Source organism: Protopterus annectens, chromosome 3.part0, assembly GCF_019279795.1.
Source record: "Protopterus annectens isolate FY-2018-M chromosome 3.part0, PAN1.0, whole genome shotgun sequence".
In the NCBI taxonomy this organism is placed as follows: Eukaryota; Metazoa; Chordata; order Ceratodontiformes; family Protopteridae; genus Protopterus; species Protopterus annectens.
The window spans coordinates 806,515,145-806,542,559 of NC_056731.1; the positions used below are offsets into that span (position 1 = coordinate 806,515,145).

The 27,415-nt window shown below is 39.3% G+C and overlaps 1 protein-coding gene across 2 annotated transcripts in view; it reads right to left on the reverse strand.

Annotated features, from left to right (window-relative positions):
* The window catches only part of LOC122796566 (F-box/LRR-repeat protein 2-like), a 1,765,375-nt gene that overhangs the window by 881,621 nt on the left and 856,339 nt on the right, over nt 1–27,415 (reverse strand). For both annotated transcript variants that reach the window (XM_044065149.1, XM_044065150.1), the window contains exon 5: nt 5,612–5,706. In XM_044065149.1, the coding sequence (XP_043921084.1) occupies nt 5,612–5,706 (95 nt within the window). The remainder of the gene's footprint in view (nt 1–5,611; nt 5,707–27,415) is intronic.

Sequence of the window (27,415 nt, forward strand, 5' to 3'; positions counted from 1 at the left end):
ATTAGTTGATCCAGGGTGTTGGAATTTATGAATTCCAAGAACCGTTGCGCAAAGGTTTTGGGACATGAGTGGTTTTCCCAGTTAATGGCAGCGTAATTAAAATCACCCAGTATTAGTGTGTTTGGTTCTATCTTAATATTTTCCAGTATGTTTAGAAAGGTGTAGTGAGAATCTTGGGGTATGGTGGGGGATCTGTAGCAAGCTACAATTTGGATTGCAGTCTTACCTAGTGTTAGTTGCACTTGGAGAATTTCAGACACATTGTGTTGGCCAACTAGCCTGGTGGTGTGAATATCCTTGGTGAATATAGACACTCCTCCACCTTTAGTGTTTCGGTCCTGGTTTGGTGGCCGAAAAGTGTGGTAAGAGTTGTAGCCTGGTATTGCAGGGGTGCTCTCTGGAGCCTTGAACCAGGTCTCAGTTACTGCACAGATATCGATGTTCTCCATTTTTAGGAGTGCCTCGAGAGAGTGCATATTGAGGTTTAGACTTCTAGCATTGAGTAGCATTACCTTCAGATTTTGCATGCTTGTACCTGTTACAGTGGTGGTTTTATCCTTTGAAGTTTGCCTAAAAAAGGCACTATAGGGGTGGCAAGAGCCTTAGCTAGTAACCTGAATCCCAGGGGCGACAGGTGCAGACCATCTCTGGCAAAGCATCGTGGTCTGTCAATCATGTCATCCCAGGCAGACAGATACTGGATCCCCTTTGAATTACACCATAAGCTTAGCCAATTGTTGAAGTCAATCATTTTATCCTTATATTGTGGTATCATTCTGGGCGAAGGCAGGATGCTACTCAGGGTTAGGGTCATACCTGCCTGGGCCACATGATCCGAGAGCTCTTCCATGTCTCTTTTCATGTAGTCCAGGGAGGTACGTCTCAAGTCATTCACTCCAACATAGACAATGACAGAGTCATATTTGTACTTGTTGTGGAGTGACTTGAGTGCATGCGTTATGTGGCAGATCCTGGCACCCGACAGGCAGCTGACTGTAATTTTCTCCTTATTCAACCTGGTGAGAGGGACATCAGTGTGCCGGACTATAGAGTCACCTATGACTAAAGTGTTAGGTACATTGTCTTGCCTTAGGGGCTGTTGCTGGGTGGCACACTGGTGTTGTGAACTATGTGACACATTGGTTGTGATTGGTGTTTGTTTGCGTTTCAGCTTCAGAGGTCTTTGTTGCTTGGGCAGGTTACAGTTAAGGGCCTCTGCATATGTGGATTTAGTGTTGCTATATGTGGGTGCTGGTGGTGCGGGTTTAGAAGGGCTATGTGTTGCTTGAGGTGTAGTGTGGGTGTTAACCTTCTCCTCTTGACCGTTTAGCACAATCTTGGGTGGAGAGAGCTTTGCTTCCATTTTGGCTAAGTAAGTGCATTTCTCACAGGTTGTAGTGTTGGGTGGTAGGAGAGGGTTGTCTGTGTACATGAGGCAATTGCTGCATTGCCCCAGTATGCCCAGATTCACCAGGTGGACAGGAGAAATCACCGGAAGCTGACCCTTGGACATGCCTGGTTTGGAGCTTTTTTTTCTTTCTTTGTAAAGTATAGGAGCTGTTTCCTTAGCAATGTACTTTGCAATTATAGGCTGTTTAGTGCCTACTATTAATTTCTCCTTCTTAACAAGGAGAGTTCAGTGTTTGTATGAGTTCAAGGCTTCCTAGTGCTTTCCAGCAGGTATTAGAGAAAGTGCTAGTCACAGGGATGCTTAAAGGTAAGATTGAAAAGAATGCACTCTGCAGTGTGCACTAGAGAAGTTAGATGTGAAAGTAGGTAACTTGAGTTTTACCTGTTTAAAAAGTTAAGGTTTAGTGGAGAGTTACTATTTTTAAAACAGCAAGATGGATTGAAAGGGGTGGTCACTTTTGTATTTTGGTGCTATGAAATACAGTAGGATGGCCAATAAATTTAAATAATTGAAGGAGTGGGATTTCAAAAATGATGATTTTGTGATTACTCACATAAGCCAGTGAAAGTAGAGAGAAATGAGATATATGGTCAGATTAACATAAGAGGCGGGCAACTAGAAAAACAGTGGTAAAATTCTGCCTGACTCAGAACAGAGAGAGCTGTGGTCTCTTTTGAAGTTTTAATATGCTGTTAAAACAGAATGCAAGCAAAACACAAGGTAAAGAAAACAAACTACAGTATTCAAAATATAGAAAGGCAATACAGTAATACAAAAAATAAAAGCAAACTAACCTTTCCTTCACAGCAAAGTGTAGCAGAGTCTGGATGAGCCTTTCTGGTAAAGCTCTGAAATGTTTTAGTTTACTCCTTAAATAGAAATTTCAGTTCCTAGCTCCACCCCCTCTGTTAACAAGTGATTAACCTTAAGTGACCTCTTCTGTCTTATGAATGAGTCCTTAATTAATCAGTTCTTATTTCTGCCTGACTCAGAACAGAGAGAGCTGTGGTCTCTTTTGAAGTTTTAATATGCTGTTAAAACAGAATGCAAGCAAAACACAAGGTAAAGAAAACAAACTACAGTATTCAAAATATAGAAAGGCAATACAGTAATACAAAAAATAAAAGCAAACTAACCTTGCCTTTACAGCAAAGTGTAGCAGAGTCTGGATGAGCCTTTCTGGTAAAGCTCTGAAATGTTTTAGTTTACTCCTTAAATAGAAATTTTAGTTCCTAGCTCCACCCCTCTGTTAACAAGTGATTAACCTTAAGTGACCTCTTCTGTCTTATGAATGAGTCCTTAATTAATCCGTTCTTATTTCTGCCTGACTCAGAACAGAGAGAGCTGTGGTCTCTTTTGAAGTTTTAATATGTGGTTAAAACAGAGTGCAAGCAAAACACAAGGTAAAGAAAACAAACTACAGTATTCAAAATATAGAAAGGCAATACAGTAATACAAAAAATAAAAGCAAACTAACCTTTCCTTCACATCAAAGTGTAGCAGAGTCTGGATGAGGCTTTCTGGTAAAGCTCTGAAATGTTTTAGTTTACTCCTTAAATAGAAATTTTAGTTCCTAGCTCCACCCCCTCTGTTAACAAGTGATTAACCTTAAGTGACCTCTTCTGTCTTATGAATGAGTCCTTAATTAATCAGTTCTTATTTCTGCCTGACTCAGAACAGAGACAGCTGTGGTCTCTTTTGAAGTTTTAATATGCTGTTAAAACAGAATGCAAGCAAACCACAAAGTAAAGAAAACAAACTACAGTATTCAAAATATAGAAAGGCAATACAGTAATACAAAAAATAAAAGCAAACTAACCTTTCCTTCACATCAAAGTGTAGCAGAGTCTGGATGAGCCTTTCTGGGGGGATGGACAGTGAAACTTTCCTTGGCAAGTTCCTTTTTGGTAGCCACCTCTGTGATCATAGCATCACTGGGCACCCCTTTTCCCCAAAACTGCTTGTCCATGGGTTGTGCCATAACCTTATCTGGTCTCCGAGGTATAGGCTCATTTTTGTCAGATTCCTTCCACGCCCGCCAACAGATCAACTCAATGAGCTCATCGGCAGATGGAGTCACCCAGAAGGTAGATGGAACAGTACGTCCTGGAATAAAAACTCCTTAGATGAAGGGTTGCTGGGCATCCAGCCACCTCTCTGTTTAAGAATTTCAAGGATGTCTCCAAATGAGACATCTTTGGGAGGTAACCGTAGGGACTTTTCAGCTTCACCAAAATCCATATATTCTATGATGGGCTCCTCTGGTGAGTCTAGGTGCTTCCTCTGGAATGTCATCTTCTTAGGGACAACCTCCATAGGATGATTTGGAGAGGTATCAGAAGAAGAAATTATGATTCCTTGTGGGGGAAGTCTGAGGATATAGCAATCCTCAGATCACAGCCAGATGGATCTAAGCAGCTAGGATCCATATACTCTGAGACAATACTCTGAGACAACTGAAGGAGTCAGAGGAGGAACTTATAGTGGGGGGTGTAACAGAAAAACAGACCTCCTGATCCAGCGGGGTAAGAGCCAAGGGGACACCCACATGACTCTGTGCTGAAAGTTATCTTTCTCACTACTCTTTCCACATCTTCCATTCTGAGATTTCTGGCAGAACAAATGGAAAATACCAAAGGACCTGGGTCTGTCCAAAAATTGGGAAGGTACTCTAGAGGGTATGGGATCCACCGATAGTGAATACCGATTTCTTGGTAAAATAATAGAAGTTGAAGCTGAAGGGCCAGCAACAGTTGGATCCAATTTGGAGAGTGTCAGATCCAAGGGCAACTGATAAAATAATTTTGGTCTCCTCGGATCCGCAGGAGTTGGATCAGACATTTTCAGCTTCTTCGGATCCAAGGGTGTCGGATCTCTGTGAGACCTCTTTTTTGAAAACTCCAAAGCACAGGAGGAAGAAGGAAGCTTCGGAGATGAGGATTTTGCTTTAGTCTTGATTTTCGGAGATTTCTCTCCAGATATAGCCTGTCCAAAAGAAGGCAAAAGGCCTTTAAAAATCAGTTTATTCTTGTATTCAACTAACGTCCTGGGTTAAACCCATGGCAAATAGAACAATCTTCTTGTAAGTGAAGCAGTCCTAAGCAGTACACACAATGTGTGGGAATTTGATAAAGGGATCTTATGCCCATACTTAGTACATTTTTTAAAGCCTGCCAGAGCTTTATTCACCATATGGTTAAGCCAACAAAAATCAAGGAAGGGAAAAAATTAACTATTTCTACTACTACTTTTTTAATGGAGACAGAGGCAAACAAAGACAAAGAACAGCTATGAACAATGGTATTAGAGAAACTACATAAAATGTAGTACCAAGGAAAAGATACTAACAATAGTATCAAGAGGTACATGTGTACAAGAAAAAGAAGGAAACTAAGAAATTTAGCACAAGACAAGTCAAAAAGGAATGAGATATGTAAGGAAAACAATCTAAATAAAGAAGGGAGAATTAAGTAAATAACTAAAAATTTTACAACTTATCTTAATATTGCTCGAGAGTGTTGGAAACCACGTCTTTCACTGAAAAGCTGCAAACAAGATCTGAGGTAATTGGGGTTGGTGCATTGTGGGTAAGGCAGAAGCTTGATAGTTCTTGGTTGCCACTAACTTTAGCAATGGCTGAGTCAGATCCGAGTGATCGGATCCAAACCCATCAGTTGAGGGTAGAAAGAAAATTGACAACATCGGATCATAATTTCTGATTCTGATGAGCTACTCCCAAAAAAAGTAAAAGCCACACAGCCAAAGCAGATACTTCCTTTCCAGGGCTGCTTTTAACACTGATTCAACGTGCATTCTGACATATGGCAGATATTCTTGATATGCCTACATACATTACAACCATAAATAGATCAAGTGGCCATCGTGCAGAAACATAACATCTACCCTCCATCTTAAAAGAAGGGATTCCCTGGGATGTTTTACTGTCCACGATGACCTGAACCGAACCCATTTCTAACACTAGCTCAACTATTCTGAAAGCTACAGCCATGCTGCTACACTTACTGCTAGTCAATATCACCCTCAAGAAAACTCTGATTTAATAAGCAAAAATCATATGAGTAGTAGTGGATTTCTGCATTTAGGAATATCAGTTTGCTTTCTTATTGAGTTAACATTCCAACAACTACAAAAATAAAATAAGTTTTGACTTCAAATAAATAAAATACATACTTCACTTACTTCATGGCAGCATCACCAACACTGAGACATCCCCTTAGACTTAATTGTTTCAGGAACCCACCACATCGCTTGGAAATGTTTTCAACGACATGACCCTTCAAAAAATACAAAGGCAGTTTAAAGAGAAGAAAAAGACTGATATATGCAGAATTATGCACCTCAACATAGAATTGTTAAAAAAAACAAACGCAAACCTTAAAACGATGTACTGCAAGTGGAAGCATCAGCACACAAAACATACCTGCTTGTTTATTCCTTCAGCAGACATACCTTGATTCTCTCTCCCCCCTCCACTCCTTGTACTCCCCTTTAGCTTTCATTTCCTCTTTCTCATCCTTATCCTGTTTTTCCTTTTACTGCTTTAACCCATCTACCACTATATCTTCTCCCATCCGCATTCAGCTCAACATGTGTAGTCAGTTTCTGGTCATGTCTACTCTCATCTCATCATAATCACTACTAATATCATCAGATGGATAAATATGTGACAGTTACTAATATATCTGTACTCAATTTAAGCCAACTTTGAACAGTCTGAACCAGATGAAGCCATAAGAATATATGGTGGGTCCTATTCTTTAATACAATAAAAGAGACAATATTATGAATTAAAATGCATAAAGGGATTCAATTTATTTCCTGTGTTTCATAACAGCAGTTTAACTGGGGAAAAGTGCACATTTTCTACATCATTTCAATATGTTCTTGTCATTTAAGGCTGTGCCGATGGATCCGAGGGACACAGCCCTGATTATGGGCCAGACAACCTAAGACCAGTGAGCGCAGGTGCTTGATGGCACAGGCAGAATACGGTAGGTTTGTCCATCCTGACAGAGTGAGATTCTGCATTCCCAAAGGTACAAACACATGGTCAGACTTCCCTGTGACCAAGGAAACTGCCGTATGGTGCTTCCTGTGGGTGTGCAGGGCATCCTGCTTATGTTAGGCCCTTGCAGAAATTAAGGATGGTGCACTGCAGATGCACATTCCACAATACACCCAATGGCATTGCTTGACAGGTGTAAGGCAGTAGAGCTTAAGAAAAACTTGAACCTCCCCTTGATGGCTGCCTAAATGATGTCCCCTCCTGGCTGACTCTTACTCTAGGGATAGGGAATGAAGAGGATAACTGTCTAGGAGGAGAAATGATGACAGGCAGGCAGAAAGGGCAAAAACTTAAAATCATATATACATGAATATGTTAATCAACTGTATCTTTATAGTCATGAAAACAGGCACTTAGCTATGATATTTCTTCTATGAAGTTCTTCTGACAATAAGACTCTGTTGTCCAACTCATCCAATATTTCAGTTTCACTGATCAATGTCGAGGATTTTGATTTATATTTTTTTGGTATTAGCCTTTAGTCACTAACATCAATCAAAACAACATTGTCCATTCTGTTTTAGTTATTAACACTTTAGCACGTCAAAGTCTTTCAACACTCCTGCCACTAGATTGCCAAATTCAGCTTTAAAACGGCCTAAGCCTGAGCATGATTTTTCCCAAGTGCCAATTACTATCACACCTTCAAAAGTGACGATCTAGATTTAGAAACAGTATTCTTAGTTTCTACAAAATTACTTATGTAAACACTTTGTGGAAAAATTCTAAATTTCTTATATTTGGCAGGATATACTGTTAACTGTCAGATCTTCTGGGTTATCTCATCCATATCTACATGTAGCAAAGTGTCCCATTCATGGTCTTATTTTACCTATTTTAATTATATCTAAACCACAGCTAATTGGACCTTTAATACTAGGAAACTCTCCACTATTTTTTATTTACTCCAAGAAGCCAAAATGAGAAGAATAATACCAAGAAGCAGTAATCCACGACCAAAACGGCTGCCAAATAATCCTCTTCTTTATTTTACAAAACGAAACACTACAGGAATACTTAAAATCAAGCGCTTTCGCCTGATCAATATCAGGCTTTATCAAGACAAAAGTATGTGTGATGTGCCTCGGTTTAAATACTCTTCTCAATTAAAAATTGCTTTACTTAATTAGATTAATTAGATTTGAAAACAAGTAACTCAATTAATTAATTGATTAACCCACAGTCGGGTTTTAAAGTGCTAGTGCCCTTATCAAAGTTTATATAACAAAACACATAACTACACGCCGCATTCTCTTTTTAAAAACATAAATCTACTGACAATGAATGGTGAATCATTAAAAGCAACACAGTTCTTTACAAAAAATACAAGTGTATGCATGAAACATGTCATTATAAATGTTAAAATGCATTTTCAAAAATTAATATTTTAAACAGTGTGCTGTAAGATTGTTTAAAAACTGATCTCAATAGTAATAGCAGTCAAAACATTAAAAACCAAGACTGAAATGACAAGACTACCATGTGACAAGGGGGTAAACTTGCTCATATCGAATCCTACTAAGCAAATCACTGTGCACAGTGTTGCTGAACCTTCTGCTAAAATGCCATGTTAAAATATCCTGTTACCAAAACTACTTGGAATGGTTAAATAAATAAATACATTAGATTAAATTAAATAGCCTTTGTTGAATTAATTAATGAATTAAATAACTTAAATAATTCTGTTTAAAGTGTTAAAAATACTAAAATGCTAAAAATGTGTGTTTCTCCGTGAAAACCTGCCTTATAACCTAGCTCGTCTGATCTTTAAAACACTTTTAATGCTAGTTGATTCATTCATACCTGGGGGTTTTGTTACATTTAATCTGATCTGCCATAAAAGCTCCTTGTATTCTAAAGAGGCCTCCCATTCCCCTCCTCTGGGGTTTTGGGGTACATGTTCTAGAATCATAAATTTCAAGGCCATATTGGGACATGTAACCGAATGCTTATAAAAGGCATTACTCTCTTTCTTAATACTAACATCGTATAAATGCTCATAAATCCTTTTCCGCAGAGTCCTTTCTGTCTTTCCCACATAGAATCCAGAGCAAGCCTCACAAAAACCTAAGTAAACTATTCCTTTAGTGGCACAATTATAATACCCCCTAGGATTAAAATTAAAATTTCTGGAGCTAATGTAATATTTACTGTTGTTATAGATGTGGTTACATTGCTTGCAAGTTTGACATTTGTATGTTCCTACCTTCTTGTTACTCACCAGAGAAGCCTTCACCTCTTGTCTTTCAAATAAATCTTTCAAATTAGCATTTCTGCTGTTAACAAATGTCGGATGTATCGCTGTGAACTGTTTGATCTCCTCATTTGATTTCAAAATGGGCCAGTATTTTAAGATAAGGTCCCTAAATTTTGTGGAATCATTGTTGAAGGTGTGAACAAATGTATTGTGGGAATCTGTCTTATTTTCGACGTTGCCTCCTGTGATGTCTGTGGTACCCTTACCTATTAGTGGGGTGAATTTACTGGTTCTTAACCCACAAACCTCATCAAGCACTTTTTCAAAAAGCCTTTTAGGATAATTTCTTTCTAAGAACATGTTTTCCAGAATCTGTGTTTCTTTTTTGAAAAGTTCAAGTGTACTGCACATCCTACTTGCTCTAATTAATTGGCCTTTTAAAATGCCCTTTTTTTGTGCTGTGGGATGACCACTGTCAAAGTGCAGAAATGAATTAGAAAATGTAGGCTTCCTGAAAACAGTTGATTCAAAACTTCCTGTTGCGGGATTTTTTAAGAGAGTCACGTCCAAATAATTAATCTCCTTCTCACTAATGTTATGTGTGAATCTCAAATAGTCCGTTGTGGAATTAATGTGTGTAAAAAATTCTTGAAATTCCAATAGTGACCCATTCCAGAAAACACATATATCATCCAGAAAACGCTGATAGTGGGCTATGTTCTTGGCCCATGCAGAATTGAAGACATATTTCTGCTCCCACATATACAACACAATGTTAGCATACGCCGAAGCGCAAGGCGAACCCATTGCCACACCTTTCTTTTGTCTGAACAACTCACCATTAAAAAATATATAGTTGTTGTTCAAGATGACCTCCATGCATTCAACTATTAATCTAATAACATTTGCTGTGAATTCACCTGACCTTACTAAAAACTCATTGAATAATTCCAGACCTTCCACATGCGGGATACTTGGGAAAAGTTCAATGACGTCGATGGTGATAAGGAATTTGGTTACATCGTGTAATTCCGTTTTGATGTTCTTTAAGAACTCCCAAGAGTCCTTACATATGTGTTTTAAGGATTTAACCAGACTTTTCAAGGAGATGTCAATAAATTTACCAAGAGGCTCAGTGATGCCCCCACCCCCAGCCACAATTGGTCTAAATATGTTAATCAACTGTATCTTTATAGTCATGAAAACAGGCACTTAGCTATGATATTTCTTCTATGAAGTTCTTCTGACAATAAGACTCTGTTGTCCAACTCATCCAATATTTCAGTTTCACTGATCAATGTCGAGGATTTTGATTTATATTTTTTTGGTATTAGCCTTTAGTCACTAACATCAATCAAAACAACATTGTCCATTCTGTTTTAGTTATTAACACTTTAGCACGTCAAAGTCTTTCAACACTCCTGCCACTAGATTGCCAAATTCAGCTTTAAAACGGCCTAAGCCTGAGCATGATTTTTCCCAAGTGCCAATTACTATCACACCTTCAAAAGTGACGATCTAGATTTAGAAACAGTATTCTTAGTTTCTACAAAATTACTTATGTAAACACTTTGTGGAAAAATTCTAAATTTCTTATATTTGGCAGGATATACTGTTAACTGTCAGATCTTCTGGGTTATCTCATCCATATCTACATGTAGCAAAGTGTCCCATTCATGGTCTTATTTTACCTATTTTAATTATATCTAAACCACAGCTAATTGGACCTTTAATACTAGGAAACTCTCCACTATTTTTTATTTACTCTTAACACTAATGGGGTACAACATGAAATATTTTTGTCAAACTCAGTCTCATTGTCCCAAGCAGCTTTTCATAATCCAGTCATATTTAATTAGGCAGCTCAAGTTTCTGCTTTATCTACAACCAAGCATACCAGTTTGAATCAAACCTCAGCTGTTCCCAAATAAGTTAATTCGCACTCTCCATTCTTCCCATTTCCTTACATGTACCTCTCCTCATATCACCACTTTACCATCTCCAAATAAGTAATAATGTGACCAGAAATTAGTCTGTAGCCTTGTCAAAATAGTTCAGAGTCACTACTGCCTGCTTAATCTGATAGGGGATTATCAGATCTCATAGTATAATACTTAAAAAAAGAAAACCCATCAAACAAACACATGTTTGCACTAGTTAAACTCAATAACATTTTTCCATTTGACCCAACAGTTACGCATAAACACTAAATACATTATTTTCAATTGCTCTGCTTCATAATGCAAATATGGATCAGGGCTATTTAAACCCTTCTCGTCCACAGACAGTATCAGTTTACTCCATGACATGTAAGCACTGCCACCATTTCAAACGTTATCTCACGCAACACTGCTTTCAAAAATGAATGAGATTTTCTCTGGAAAGGGTTACATAACAGAAAGAAAGAGTCAAAGCCTGAACCTTTGGTCCAACTCGAAGCCTGTAATTTTCCATCTACAAAAGTCAGTTTTTAACCTTTTCCTTAATTGGTCATACGTCTTGGTAACAGACTCTTCTAGACTGTATCCTAACCCATTTCCCAAGTACTTAATGTAATGCTTGGCATAAGTGGCACACTTCTTTGATGCATGAAATGAATTAAAATTTACTACTACTGCTCTTCATTTTACTTAACCTGTAGCCCACAAACATGCCAAACTGATCCAAAAGCTCAAATAAACCATTTATGTCCTGCTCTGGATTTTTTCAGATGAATGAATAAACACATCATCAGCAAGCAAAAAACTTTATATCTTCATGCCCTTACAAATATCCTTTTAAACTCAAATACCTCACTACTTCTGCTAAGGGCTCAATACATAACACAAACAAGGGTTCAGTACACAAAACAAACAAGACTAATGATGATGGACACTCTTGTCCCTGAGAAAATTAATAGGGCAGACAGCCCTGCACAAATTTTTCGCTCAAACTATATAGGCTGTGAATGTTGGTAAAATTAACTCAACAAATTATTTTGTAAATCTAGACTCTAGAAGCACGAGTAAAATAAATCAACCCCATCAAAGGGCTTTACTCTGTCAAGGCTGATGATCACTTAACTGGAGAAACCATTTGTGTTGTTACAACAGCATTCCTGTTTTTAAACTATTTTATCAAAGGTCTGCCTATCTGTGCTTAAATCCATACTGATCATTTTCAATCAACTGTAGCAAAGAACTTACCGCATTTGGCCACTCGGGGTTCCACAGGTATATGGAAAACTCCGGAGTTGGTATTTTGCTCATCAATACACAAACAACTTACAATCATGATTCATTAATGAAAATGACCAGTAAGAAGCTAGAATTATTCCTTTTCCTATACTGTATAATAGTCATCAGTACTGCTTTTCAAGACAGTATACATGAAAGTTAAATACTTACTATAATGCTAGATCTGGGTTGTCTTCTTCCATCTGGGTGAATGGATAAGGTTATCTGATATGATGAGATCAAACACTAGCACCTTTTTCAGGTTTTTGGATCTGGGGCTCAGGCTTCTCCCCTACTCATAATTCCTTCTAGACCCTACAGTACTTCAGACTAAGTTTACCTGCTAACATCCTACACCTCTCCTAAAGACACTAAAAGGGGCAAAATAAACAGTGATGGGGAGAGAAAAAAGCTCGGCTGAATATTAGATAAGGTCCTGGTCCTGTCCAATTTGGTGTGTTGAAAGCCACTAGGTGGTAATTTAGGTAAGCAGGATGTGGGAGGGAAAGTTGCCAGATGGAAAAAGATAACACAGATCTAGTATTATGGTGAGTACATAACTTTTGTATCCAATGTTGTCTTTTCTGTCTGACTCACCAGATGGGTCAGATTTCCCCTGTTACTAACAGTTGGGTGTGGTCTCATGGAAGGATATTCTAAAGAATGGTGGAGACGAAAAAAGCACAGGATCTAGACTGCATATCCAGTTTATAGTGAGAAACAAAACATCTAGAGCTACTGGCAAAGTAGGCTGCAGAAACAAATTGCTCTGGTTAAATGAACTCCTGGCTTATGAGACAGAGAGAGACCCTTTTCTTTGTAAACAAATGTGATTCAATCAGAAAGCCACTGGACAAAATTACTTTTGTAACATCATGTCCCAATTTGGTTCTTGAGAAGGAGAGATAAAGTTGATCTGCTTTCCTAATGCCTTTGGTATGATGCAAGTAGAATCTTAACAGGCAGTGAACGCCCATCAAATGAAAAGTATATTCCCCTTTATTAGAAAAGTTTGGAAAGAAAACTGGCAAATTAACAGACTGGATAAAGGCAGCTTCCGAGGTCATTTTTGGGAGAAAACTTGGATTAGTCCAAAGAGAGAGTCTGTTCTTATAAAGGATCACGCAAGGAGGTTTGCAAAATAAGGCCTGTAATTCTGAAATCTTCCTACCTGACATAGTGACCACTAAGAAAACAGTTTTTCAAGAAAGAAATTTCACTCTGCTGGTTTCACAAGGAGGTTGGGTTAAAGCCAGAAGAACAAAGTAATATCCCAAGTAGGAAGTGGATTCCTGATAGGGGGTCCAAGAAGGAAAGTTCCCTTTAGGAAAGAATTGAAGAGTTTCAAAGATACAATCAAGCTCTGGTTTTCTCCCACGTGAAAACTGGATACAGCAGGTAACTGAATGTCAATGGTAGAAAAGCTGGCACCTTCCTGAAATAATGCCTCTAAAAAATCCATGAGAGATGGTAAAAGTGCTGATAAAGGATCTAAGCCCTTAGAAGAAGTACATATAGCAAACCTCTTCTATTTACTTTTATAAACCTTACTAGCATTTGTTTTTTGGAATGAGGATAAGATATGAAAAACTACTATGAAAAGCCTGGCATCTCTGGCCATCACTGAATATGGAGGAGCCATGCAATTAGTTTCAGGGCTTTTAAGTCTCGACGAGGCAAACCAAGCAGGTGATATAAAATATCTGGCAGAGGGTCCAGCATCCAGGGACAGTGTTTCAGATGAGGCCAAAGAAAGGGGAACCAGACCTGACAGGGCTAGAAGGGGGAAATGAAAATCACTTTAGCCTTGAACTAAATGGTTTTCTTTTTTTTTTCTTCTTAATTGTTTTTATTGAAAATGTTAACAACAAAACATTAATATAGGATAATAAAAATATTAAAAAACAAATATATATATCCAAAAGAACAATAATAAACAACTAATATAACTATTTACAATGGTGTCTATTATAAAACAAACAAAGCTTTTTAAACAGAAAAAGATATGGGGTGAGTAGTTGTTAGTTAATTATTAAAGATAGTTTATCCAGCAGTTCTTTGAATTTCAACCATATATTATGTATATATTATATATATGTACAAACTAATTACCATCCACGTTAACCTGCTTTTGCATATATCTACTTACATTCGTATGTACTGTATGTATTCCTGTGTCTATTGTATGTCTGTAATAACTGCTGAGCTTTTCTCCCTGGGTCTCCACTGAAAAAGGGCTCTGTCCCAGGTGGACCAACCCAGTCAATGTCAAACAAATAAAAATAAATAAATAATATTATTTAATTTAGATGTTCTTGTCTGATTATAATAAGTTCAAGATGACACACTTCAGTTGCCAAGTGTACAAATTCCTTCATAGTTAGAATAGTCTGATTCATCCAGTTCTTGGTGAGGACTTTTCTTGTTAATGTTAAGATACTCTATATAAAAGAGGTTATTTTATTTTGTGACAAAAATTGGAAATACGTGTATTAAGTAAAATAAGAGATTTGGTCAGCATAAATTTATCATTAAAACAGACTGTAAGAGAGACTTAATATTAAACCAAGAAAAAGCGATATAACTCCAACCAAACTCCACAAAACAAAAACAAAAGCGAAGAACGAAATAAAGGATGTAATTACCTGCTTTGGTCAGCAGATGTCACTAATGTCTACATTAAACATAAACACATACAACATAAAGATTTAACTTTCTTTATAATAATACATTCAAAGAAAATTATTTTTTAAATGGTTTAACATTTTAAATAATAGTACTATTTAATAGATTATTTATTGTAAGGTATAATTTTATGCATTGTATTTATTTATATATAAAATTTACGTATTTTTTAAGATATTTTATGAAATTAGAATGGAGAGCATACTAAATTATTAATTAGCTTGAAGGTTGATTTGTAGGTTTGGAATATATGTAAGCAAATGATTGGTGTTTTTAAATTTGTATATAACATTAATTGAGATTAACTGCTTTGTCTGATGAAGTCCATTCAGGACGAAAACGCTTAGATTGTGAAGGCGTTCATTTTATTGTTTTTGTGCTTGTGCGCTACTTTTGGAGTTTAAATAAAATTTGGAGGCTTGGTTCAGCCTATTTCGTTCTTCGCTTTCGTTTTTGTTTTGTAGAGACTTAATATTATCCAATATGTGTTTTAAGTTTTATACAACCATAAAACATGCTGCCAGTCAGCTTTAAAATTTAGTTTACATCTCCAGCATCCTATGTCTTTATTAAACATCAATTCAACTTTATGTGGTGTGATAAGGGTTCTATGTAAGAACTTCCACAAGAATATCCTCCACCTTAGTGATGAAGTAGTTTGTTTTGAAGATTGGAGTATTAGGTTTTTAGCATCTTCACTTGGAGAATTATTACTGACAAGTTTAAAGTAATCCCAATAGCTTTCTCTGTGACATAGTGTTGATTTCTTAAGAACCTTATGTATTTTAGATAGAAGTCCCTTTCCAATTATATTCTGGCGCATTAGAATAAAGAGTAAATCAATGAATGTATTGGTTGCATTAGATTAATCTTATGTTCAACAAACTGTCTACAATTTTGAATTTCTAACCACATATCTTTGCTTAACTCAAAGTTATTAATGACGTGGTCAACATTTTGTAACTTCCCACTGTCTAATAATCGATAACAGTATAACAGGCTTTTGCCTTTAAATGTAGTTGTTGTTAAATTAAATGTATTAATACTATTTGGAGTATAGGCAATTGGAAATACAAAGAAAATCAGTGCTTTACATTCAGGATTCCTGAAAATGAAAATTTAAAGGAGATTATTATCGTATTAATAGAGTTAACTGGTTTGTTTTAGTTTTCTATCAAATAACATTTTACTAACCAATGAAATTTATTAGTATATGATTTTGTTAAATTATTGGATTTACATGAAATACCTCCCAGAATATATTTCCATTTGGCAATGTACTTATTTAACCAAGAAATTATTGTCTTAACAATTGAGGATAAGGAATACAATTCTAAATCTGGAGGACCAATACTACTTGATGTCCAGTCTCTAAAGTGATGGTTTAAAGCCAATCTAGGCTTATAGGAAAGCATAAAAATCTCAGAAACAAAGAATTATACTCTTTTATATTTTTTGAGTGGGAGGGATAAAGACTGCCATATATATATATATATATATATATATATATATATATGTGTGTGTGTGTGTGTGTATGATATATATATATATATATATATATATATACATACATATATATATATATATATATATATATATATATATATATGCCAAATGACATATGCAGACAACAATACAGATTTCCATACTGGAAGGGTCGAGGCCTGAGTTAACAACGACCGTCACCAGTACTGTTAGCCAACAGGGTGTTCATGGAAATTGGGCTACTGCTGGCCGAAGGAGAAGAGGGTGAAGGCATGGCCAAAGGCAGGAAGAGAGGAGAAATGTTAGGAGTGTGGTAGTGAGGGTAGGAACTTTGAATGTTGGCAGTATGACTGGTATAGGGAGAGAGTTAGCTGATATGATGGAGAGAAGGAAGGTTGATATATTGTGCATGCAAAAGACCAGATGGAAGGGGAATAAAGCCAGGCGTATTGGAGGATGGACAGGATTAGTAATCAGTACATTAGAGGGTCAGCACAGGTTGGATGGTTTGGAGATAAAGCCAGGGAGGCATGACTGCATTGGTTTGGACATGTGCTGAGGAGGGATGCTGGGTATATTGGGAAAAGGATGCTAAGGATACAGCTGCCAGGTAAGAGGAAATGAGGAAGGCCTAAGATAAGGTTTATGGATGTGGTGAGAGAGGACATGCGGGTGTGGTTGGATTGACACAGCATGATCCAGAGGACAGGAAGACATGGAAACAGATGATCCGCTGTGGCGACCCCTAACAGGAAGAAGGGATAAAGATTGTATTATACATAGAATTTTAGGAAGTATAACCATTTTAATTAAGGAAAGTCTCTATACAGTGAAAAAATTATTTATTAAGAGTTTGTTTTTTGGGTTTAAGTTATTATAATAATAAATGATGGTCATATCCTATCAGGCAAGAGTATCCTTAGGTGATTTTACCATCTCTCACAAATAAATGTAACTGTTTTATTAACATTATAATTAACCAGTAGTATTTTAGTCTTATTCTCATTAAAACTGAGTCCCAATTTCTTTTGGAATATTTATATTGCTTGGAATACTACAATAAGAGAAGAATTGCAATCAGTCAAAGTTAATAGGATGTCATCTGCACATAATTGTGTTTTGGGAATTAAATCATTATTTATTAGTATGTCTTTGATGTTTTTATTTTATCTTATCTCATATAACATGCAAAAGGTTCCATAACTGGAGCAAAAAGCAATGGGGACAAAGGACAACTCTGTTGGGAAGTATATGAGCCTATCAATGTATGCTGTGAAGAAACTGAAAAACACTGGCATCTGTGTTAGTATGTCTGGCACGAGATTTGTGCATATTCCCTAGATTAACTTGCATTGTATCCCAGCATACCTATTTATGAAAATGTAAACAAGTTTTAAAATGTTGAGCAATTCCCTGTTTGAATAAAAGGTTTAAAGAATCTGTCACTGTTTTGATACACTTCTAACTGCACATGTGTGACAAGGACAATCTAACGCACTATGGAGAATCAGATGAGCAGTGAGTGACGTCATTGGAATGTTCCTTGTTGCTAGGAGACGACTTACACAGCTGATTGACAGAAAAAGAATCTTTTTTACAGATGACTGCTATATTTTGAAATTATATATTATTGATAATGTGACTAACTAGTTAACTATCTAAACTCAATTCTGACTACAAGACTGTACATGCTTGGATATTACTGCAAGACACGCATGATATTTCAAAGAACAAATAAACTTCTTCAAAAACATCTTTGTGAGGACTTGCATATACAGTTATCTCTGTCAAAACCTGTCTCTTCTATAAATAGGATATCATATTTACAAGAATATACTATGAGATATAAAACAGTAAAAAGAGTAACTGTGATGTCTAAAATAATAAGACGTTATGTACCTACCATAACGTTCCATGTTAGTTGTCTTCATCTCGCCTTCTTTTTTGCTAAATGGGTTCGGAGCCAATCCTTGGCTCCGACTCGGCCTTATACTAAAGCTCGAGAGCTATTTACCGGCTCGAGGCCACCCCTTATCCCACAATGCTAGGCGTCAGATATCCAGATCTCGTTTGGAAAAGCTAACACCAAGGAAAAAAACACACTAGTACTCACCAAGGTTAACCTACAGTGCTACAAACAGAGAAGGACGTAACCTAAAAACAAGGTCAACTGTAGGAAGAAGGCCTCAAGAAGGATTCTTCTCGGTCCTAACCAGGCTAGGGGGATGGAGGGTGGGACGCAAGAAAGAAGGCGAGATGAAGACAACTAACATGGAACGTTATGGTAGGTACATAACTTCTTAATGTTAAGTTGTCTATCTCGCCTTCATTCTTGCTGGATGGGACAGCGTCCCTAGCACCTTAGTCCTGGGTGGCTCATCAAAAGAGACTCTTGAGCACAGTGGAACCAAAATCAGCTCAACTCCTGGAGGCCATATCCAAAGTGTAATGTGAAATGAAAGCATGAGGAGTGGCCCATGTTGCTGCAGCACAAATAGATGCCATTGGAAGTCTAGCCTGAAAAGCTTCCCATTGTAGCCAATGCCCTGGTGGAGTGAGCATTTGGTTTTGAAGGAAGTTCTTTATGTCTCAGTTGGTAGATCAAGGTAATAATAGAGGCCAGCCACCTAGACAAGGTAACCTTAGAAACTGGCAGGCCCTGCTTCCCTTCAGCATAGGACAGGAAGAGTTGATCTGATTTTCTTGACTGTTTGGTCCTATCTAAATAAAAACGTAGCTGCCTGTGAACGTCCAAACAGTGTAACTTTTGTTCAGCTCTGTTTGAATAATTAGGAAAAAATACAGGGAGATCAATGGCCTGATTGAGATTTGTCTCAGAGGGTATTGAGGGTATTTTGGGCAAAAAGGAAGGATTAGTCCTGAGCGAAACTCTATCTTTGTGAAAAATAAGATATGGAGGGCGAACGCAAAGGGCTTGAAGTTCCGATACTCTTCTGGCCAAGGTGATGGCTACCAAGAAGAGAGTCTTCGAGGAGAGTAATTTTAAGGAACAAGAAGCTGCAGGTTCGAAAGGAGGGAGAATCAATGAAGTTAATATCAAGTTCAAATCCCACGGAGGGGGGGGGGGATCTTTAACCGGGGGTCTAAGTAACAGTCATTTTAAGAAGTCTTTACAAAGTTTGTGGGACATGACATTGGACTCTGATAGGCTATCGTGAAAATTTGCGATAGCAGCCAATTGTACCCTAATGGTGGCAGCTGAGGAGCCTGCTCGAAAAAGTTCAGTCAAAAAATCTAAAATATCTAGACAGGGGCTGTAAAGGGGTCTATCTTCTTAGCCTCTGTCCAGAAAGAAAAACGTTTCCACTTACTAGCATAAGTCTTCCTAGTAGAAGGTTTGTGCGAAGAAAGTATGATTTTGCGCACTGGCTGAGAAACATGTGGAAGCCTGGCTAAGGTTGGAAGTGGAGCAAGATTGGTGCAGCCTGCCCGACCGATGGATCAAGAGGTTTGGCACTGGGTCCAGATTCCAGGGCTGCTCCAGCAGGTGACTATGCAGGAATGGGAACCAAATTTGTTGAGGCCAGTAAGGAGCAATGAGGATCATCCTGGATCCCAAAGCGGTTGCTTTCTGAATCAGTTTTAGGATTAAGGGAAAAGGAGGGAATGCATAGAGCAGACCCCGGGGCCAATCGTGAAATAGAAAGTGAAGAAGTCACTGCACTTGCTGTTGAGAGGGGTTGCAAAAAGGTCGCAGCAAGGTTGACCCCATCTGTGGAAAATTTTGTCCGCTACTAACTGATTGAGAGACCACTCGTGAGGCATAAGGATTGCTCTGCTTAGCCTGTCCGCTATGACGTTGAACTTCCCAGGGATGTGCGTTGCTATCAGAAACCTTTGAGAGGAGATCGCCCACTGCCGGAGTCTGAGTGCTTCTCAACATAAGGGATAGGACCTGGTTCCACCCTGCTTGTTGATGTACCACACTACCGACATATTGTCCATCTGAACTGCAATAGTCCCGGTAGGTAGAGAGTCCTGAAGAGCTTGCAACGCTAAAAGTACCGCTCTCACCTCCAAGATGTTTATGTGCAGATGGTACTCTAGGGGTTGCTAAGTGCCCTGGACAGTCCTGCAATGAAAATGCCCCCCCACCCAATCAGGAAGGCATCCGTTGTCACCGTGGCAACTGGAGGAGGAAGTACAAACTGTCTGCCCTGAAAAACTTGAGGGGAGACCATCCACCAAGAAAGGTGGTCTTTGCATGATTGGGTGATTATTATGTTGAGAGACATCGGAAGCTGTTGAAAAGACCATTGGGTAAAAATCATCCATTGAAGAATCCGCATGTGAAAATGAGCCAGGGGAAGTAATGTGATTGTTGCTGCCATGAGACCCAAGGTTTTCAATACAAATCTGGCCTGGATTGCCTTGCATTGTAGTAACGTTTGAACATGTCGGCAAATGACTAATACGCTTTCTAATGGAAGTTTTGCCGACAGTTCTTTTGTGTTTAATATGGTGCCTATAAAGGTTATAGATTGACAAGGCGACAATGCAGACTTTTCGAAGTTTATGGAGATACCTAGCTCTGAGCAAGTTTGGATGGTATAATCCCTGGCTCAGATTAGCTGATGCCTGGTGAAAGCAGTTAGGAGCCAGTCGTCTAGATATGGAAACACCTGGAATTCTCACCGTCTCAGGTGAGCCGTAACCATTGCCATGCATTTGGTGAACACCCTGGGGGCTGTGGTGAGACCAAACGGCAGGGCTCTGAATTGATAGTGACTGGTTCCCAGCCGGAAGTGGAGAAACCTCCTGGAGCGTCTGTTCATTCTGATATGGTAGTACGCATCCTGAAAGTCTATGGAGCACATCCAAATGTCCGGACCCAAAAAGGGTTGAATGGACTGAAGCATGACCATCCGGAACTTCGTTCTTTGAACAGATTTGTTTAACCTGCTGAGATCCAAAATGGGTGTCCAGTCCCCTGTCTTCTTTGGTACCAAAAAGAACTTGGAGTAAATCCCGAATCCTTGCTGGTCTGCTGGGACTGGCTGGATGGCTCTTTTTCTTAGCAGTTTTGAGATTTCTAGTATTGCTTGTTCCCTTAGACCGGGTGGAACATCTGGAAGGGATCTGTTTGTTTGAATGGGGGTGTGGACAAAGGGAATTCTGTAACCCTCGGATATGATAGCCTGTACCCATTTGTCTTGTGTGAGGAGTCGCCAGGCTTCTGGGTACAGTGATAATCTTCCCTCGACTGCCTCCAAGAGTGGACAGTCGGGCAGCCCCTCAGGGGTGCTGAAAGGGTTTGTCGGAAAAAGTTTCCCTACTACCCTGATTCTGCAGACCCCCTCTGCCCCTCGGGCGGTGTCTGTTGCTCCCTCCTCTGCCCCTGGAGGGAAACTCTCCATGTGTGTCAGGCACGACTCCTTGGGGTTTGCAAAACCACATTTTCCCACCCTTCTGACCTTCAGGGTATGGTCATGGAGTAGAAAAACGGACTCCCACGGCAGAGAGAGTCTTGCCTTCCTGATCACACCTGGTAAGGGTATCCTTCACCTGTGGTCCGAACAAAGCTGAACCATCGAAGGGGGTATTGGTGAAGGACACCTTAAAGGGGTCAGCAAAATTGCATAACCGCATCCAGGCATGTCTTCTCAAAGCCACGCCTGTGCCTGTGGCCCTACTCGCTCCATCAGCTGCATAAGAAATGAGCCACATGGAGGAGTTGACTATAGAATTAAGGGTCACCAGCTGGGAGTTAATCTTTTCCTGAGACCCCGCAGCAAATGGATCCTGAAGGGTATCACCCAGTTCCTTAAGGAGATCTCTCTGAAGGCGGGTGAAATGGCACAGATAGTTCAGTGACCGCATAGAAAAGGTCGCTGAAGAGAACATCCGCTTGCCGTACCTATCCATTGTCCTAGATTCTTTATTAGGTGGATGGACAGGCACTGAAGGGTCAGCCAACTCCTTCTTAGTGGCTGCTGCAACCACCATGGCATCAACAGGGACACCCTTAGTGAGAAACTGTTTGTCGGACGAGGCTGTGATGAATTTTGTGGGCCTGCGGGGAGTTGGTTCCACTGTGTCAGGGGCCATCCACGCCTTCCGAGCCACTACTTCCATGAGTGGGTCGAAAGGCGGAGACACCCAGGAGGTGGAAGGACGAGAACCAAACGTGTCCAGATACACCGACTCATCCTCGGAAGGGTTAAGGGCAGTCCAGTTCCCCCTCTGCTTAAGGATCTCAAGGATGTCTGAAAAGGAGACATCCTCAGAGGAGGACCTTGGAGACCCTTCCGAATTCTCCAAGTCGGTGTCAGAGGTGACTGACGGGGGAGTCAACATGCTTCCTCTTACATTTTCTCTTCCGAGGGGGCTCCTCTGAATGATCAGGGGAGGCCTCAGAAGAGGAAGATGCACCCAATGGGGCTACCTGGAGCGCTTGTTCTCCACTCTTGGGGTCATGCCGGTGGACAGAGACCGACACAGGCACCATGGGCGGAGGAGCCGAAGGGGTCGATCGCAGAGCCGACCCAGGAGTCAGCACGCTCATCCTGACCTCAAAGGCACCCCTATCAGGCAGAGAAGAGGGCCCCCGCTCCGAAGAGACGTGCACCCCTCTCGGCACCGAGAGGTACGGCTCCGAGGCCGATGTCGGGGCCAAGCTCACCTGCGCCGAGGCTCCAAGAGGGAGAACGGGGTTGGACAAAGGTCTGATGCCACTCGCCCCCTCGGAGCCGAGGGAGTCTCGGCGCCCAGATCCCTCCAAGGACAGAACCAATGAAGAGATCGGAGCCGACGAAGGAGCTGAAGGGTGGGGTATCGGCTCCGACGTTCTGACGATTCGAGCCGCAACAAGCTCCGGCTCCGAACACAGTAGTAGAGTCGGAGGAGGAACAGTTGAAGAAACAGGGATAGCCACAGTCTGCTGAGAAGGGCTAGTCAACATATTGGCCAGTGCCTGCGACTTAAGGAGCCTACTGACCACCCTCTCTAAGTCATAGTCAGATAACCTGGAGGACCAAGAGGAATGGGACCTATGACTCTGCTCTGATTGTAGTAATGGGGACCTAGGAGCCAAGCGAACGGACTCTAAAGAGGGGGATCTTGAACGCTTCCAGCTCAGAGAAGGCTCCGATGGCAAAGTCAGGGCCGACTGAGGTCTCAAAGTGTCGGTTCCGGCCAAAACCGTCAAGGAAGTAGAAGCTCCGCTCGGTGTCGGCTCTGAACAGGGAGCCAACGGTTTGGCGGGCTTTAAGGATTTCCCCGACAAAGGCTTAGTCGGGGATCCTTCAGGCTTTAACAAGCCTCTCAATATAAGTTTATTCCTACGTTCCTGCAGGACTCTCGGACTGAAAGCATGACAGACCAAACAAGAGTCCTGCAGGTGTAGGGGGCCCAAACAATAAACACAAGAAGTGTGACCATCTGTCAGAGACATCTTCTGACAGCATGAGTCACACTTCTTGAAACCTAAAACCTTGGTATCTTTGGACATAGTAGAAGAGATACCAAGGAAAGTTAAACTAGTGCTTAAACACTAAACACAGACACACACGCACTAGAACAGACAATACAACCTCTACAACTATAACAGTTATTATAATTAACCAAAAAAACTATAAAACTATAAAGAGAAAGGCCTAACCACTACCCCAAAGGGAGATAGGGAGGGGAAGGGAGGAAGAGAATTAAACTCTGTAACGAACAGAAAAAAGGGGATATAAGTGGGTCTAAAGGGGTTACAATTAACTACTCTAATAGAAAAGAAAATCTAAAATAGCAACAACAACGCTGACTATGAAAAGTTATAAAAAGAATTATATGACCTGGAGCCGGTAAAAAAACGCAACCTCGTAGCTGAAGCGGCAAACGAGATCTGGATATCTGACGCCTAGCATTATGTGATAAGGGGTGGCCTCGAGCCGGTAAAAAGCTCTCGAGCTTTAGTATAAGGCCGAGTTGGAGCCGAGGATCAGCTCCGAACCCATCCAGCAAGAATGAAGGTGAGATAGACAACAACATCTAATATTCAACAAAAACTGGCAAAATATTTTGACGGGTAAATTGATTTCAATTTTTTCATTAGTTATAGCTCATTAAAAATTGTGGTATTTTTAAACATTTGTATTTTCTGAAGTTGTTGTTTTATGAAAGCGGCAATTAAAAGTTTAACTACACTAATACCAGTTGTCTTCACTACGCCTTAATAGTTTTGCTTGGGTCATAATAACTAATGTTCCCAGAATTATACCTACTACAGTCTTTTTAAGAAAGACAAATTCCCAGCTTATCAAAATGACTGTGTAATTTTGTCTGACTTTGTGGGAAACATGCTATTACTTTCATATTAGTTCCCCTGTTGCTATGCATCTGACTTTCAATTAACTTTAAGAGCATAAGCTTCTAATACTGCCATGTATTTGAGCTCCTCACTTTTTGCACAAAAAGCACATACACACACAATCCACCTCAGATCATCACCACAACCCACTGTCATGAACATGACTATTGCCCAAATATGCAGAACAAGTCAATCAAGCAAGGGGCTGACATCAACAGAAATAAACAAGATCAACCTCCCTTCTTTAAATTAAGAGAACAGAATGTAATTTGAATAATATAATACCTTAGGATAGAAGATGAATTGAGAAAATGAATTCTATATTGTGTACGGTGCCACAATACTATAAATGTACTATATAACTTAAAGAGAGAAATCCAGGTTTTACAAGTGTTAAAACAGCAATCTTGACGTAAATGTAACAGAGTGTAAGTTAATTAACACCGACTTACTATTTTGCATTTAATTTATGTGTTAAAATCAAGCATAAAACATTTTATCCAGTATTTCTTACACACACACACACACACACACACACACACACACACACACACACACACACACACACACACACACACACACACACAAAGAACTCTGTATAAATTGTCTCCAAAGAGAAAATATCGGGAAAGAAACATTCTATTAGAACCTGCTCTGTGAGAAGGGAAACAGCACTGCCAGTAAACAAATTTCACTCATGTTACACTGAGAAAGACTGCTATATAAGTGGTTAAAACCAGCTTGCTCCGTGCTATTTAAGAACCTATGCTGTAACATTTCCTATTATTTTTACTTTTTGTTATAGCTATTTGGTACACACACTCTCTCTTTTCCCTTTTTTCCTTTACATATCTATTCTAACAGGGGAGGGGAGAACAAAAGAATAACTGACAGGTTTCAAAATGAAACCCCAGTGTTAAAATGCAGAAATGGTCTTCACTACTGTATTTTTCCTGTCCTAACCCTCCCCAACAAGTAAACCAGCACCAAACATCTCAGATAAGACTACGTAAGAACGAAAAAGAAAAAGAAAGAATAAAATAGAAAAAAAATAAAAGTTTTATACACACTGTAAACACCTACCCTTTTATCCCTATATTAGTAAAGAAGCACTCAAACAGCGTTAACAGTCTTGTATCTCTTAGAGAAAGCACATTGAAATCTGATACATCTCACATATTCCAATCAATCATGACGTGAATTAAGAGTTAAAAGTTAAAAACACCATAAACATTCACTCCATTCACAATACACCTATTTAATGTACTGTGAGCAACTTGCTATTATGCGATGTTATCATGCGCTATCACTTCAGGATTTATGTGGCACATATATGAAGAAGGGAAAGCACAATATATATGTTATGAAATCGATTACTACTTATTAAGCTAAGGCATATATTTAACAGGGAAAATAAAACATAGACTATTAGCTTAGCAACACACGTAGGAAAGGAAAAAGTGACATTTATTTACCTTACAGAGAAGTGAATCCTTGTTTCCTTTGTGAAGATATGTGAAGGCTGCCACCAGCCTAGCTAAATAGAATTTTGTAGATAATTCTGTCATTTGTAAATATGAATATAAGCCGCAGGCTTGTTCTCTTACATGTGAAAAAACTGTATTGGATGTTGAACTGCAAAAATGTAACCACATTGCACTCCGCTGGAGGAAAGCTGATAAGTCAAGCATTGTATAATTGTTTGATCTCAAAACTCGGAGCTGAGATGTCTGGATGAAGGAATTCTTCCTACTGTTTTGAGACTAGAGTTAATTGCTAGATTTTACATATATAATGTCTTTAATTGCTGTAGTTTCCTGACCAGGTGCTAGCTTACTAAGAAATGTTAACAAAGAGTTTCTTTTAGCCTGGGAAACCAGAGAACTGTTAGGCATGATGTAATCTAAAATGAGTCAGCAAGATGATTAGCAATTTAAAGGACTTTCTCAGAGACAGAGGGAGAGCTTTTTGGTTTTGTCTTGAGAACATCCAACTCGCCAGCACTCTGCCTGTGTCTGTATGTAAGTAGGATATTAGACTTTAGTGTCTCTCTTAGAAATAGCTAGGAAATAGGAAGATTAGACTAGTTGTTTTCTGTATTGATGTCAGAAAGATTGTACCGATTATTTTAAGCATTTCTCTGTGATCTCTGAACTCTTGACTAGCACAGTGTAGTAAGAAGTATTGTCTTGTGTTGTTTTATTATTAAATATTTTAAACCTTTCAACTGTGGCTATTTTCCGTAAAGATAATTTAAGCTCCAGAGTACATTGCATATATATAGTGATACTGTACAACGCCACTCCAAGTAAGTCTTGCTGCTCAGTCACACTTAACCATTTGGATAATAATATTTCACAGTAATAATTGGACACCCTCTGGTAAGGGCCTTTTTAGTAGCTGATAAGTAAGGATCCTGGTGGCAGTGATTACTACCTTAGAGCCTGGATAGAAGGGGCACAGCTAGTGAACCTGTGCCAGCCTTCCCCAGGAGTGTCTGTGTGGTTGTATATAAATAATTTTTCAAATTGTGTGTGTGTGTATGTGAGCTACGTGGGCAGGAACGCCAAGCAGTGGTTGGACAGAGAGAGAGTGCTAGGAGGACTTGGCTTGGGACCCTGGCTAAGGACCCCACTCTTTAACTGTGCCAGTGGGGAGTCTTACTGGGGATCTGGAGAGAAAGGGAGAAACCAACCCCAGACTGACTGTGATCTCTGTGTGCTTTTAAGGGAAATTGTACTTTACTGTATGTGTACTTGTTATCTTTCCCAATATGGATGCCCCTCACTGATGTTAGTGGTGAGGATTGGGGCTCCTTGATTGCTGGGCCAGTGCACGGGCGTCACATCCTTCCTTTCACTTGCATCTCCAGTAAATGAATTGGTAAACTTTGCCATGGAAAAATAATTTTGTTATTAAAACATTTAACATCAATGTTACACTAAAGCTCAGTCATTTATCATTTGGTTTATTTTTCTCCTCCTTGGATTTCCATGTATTTACTTCTGCTGGTCTCTTC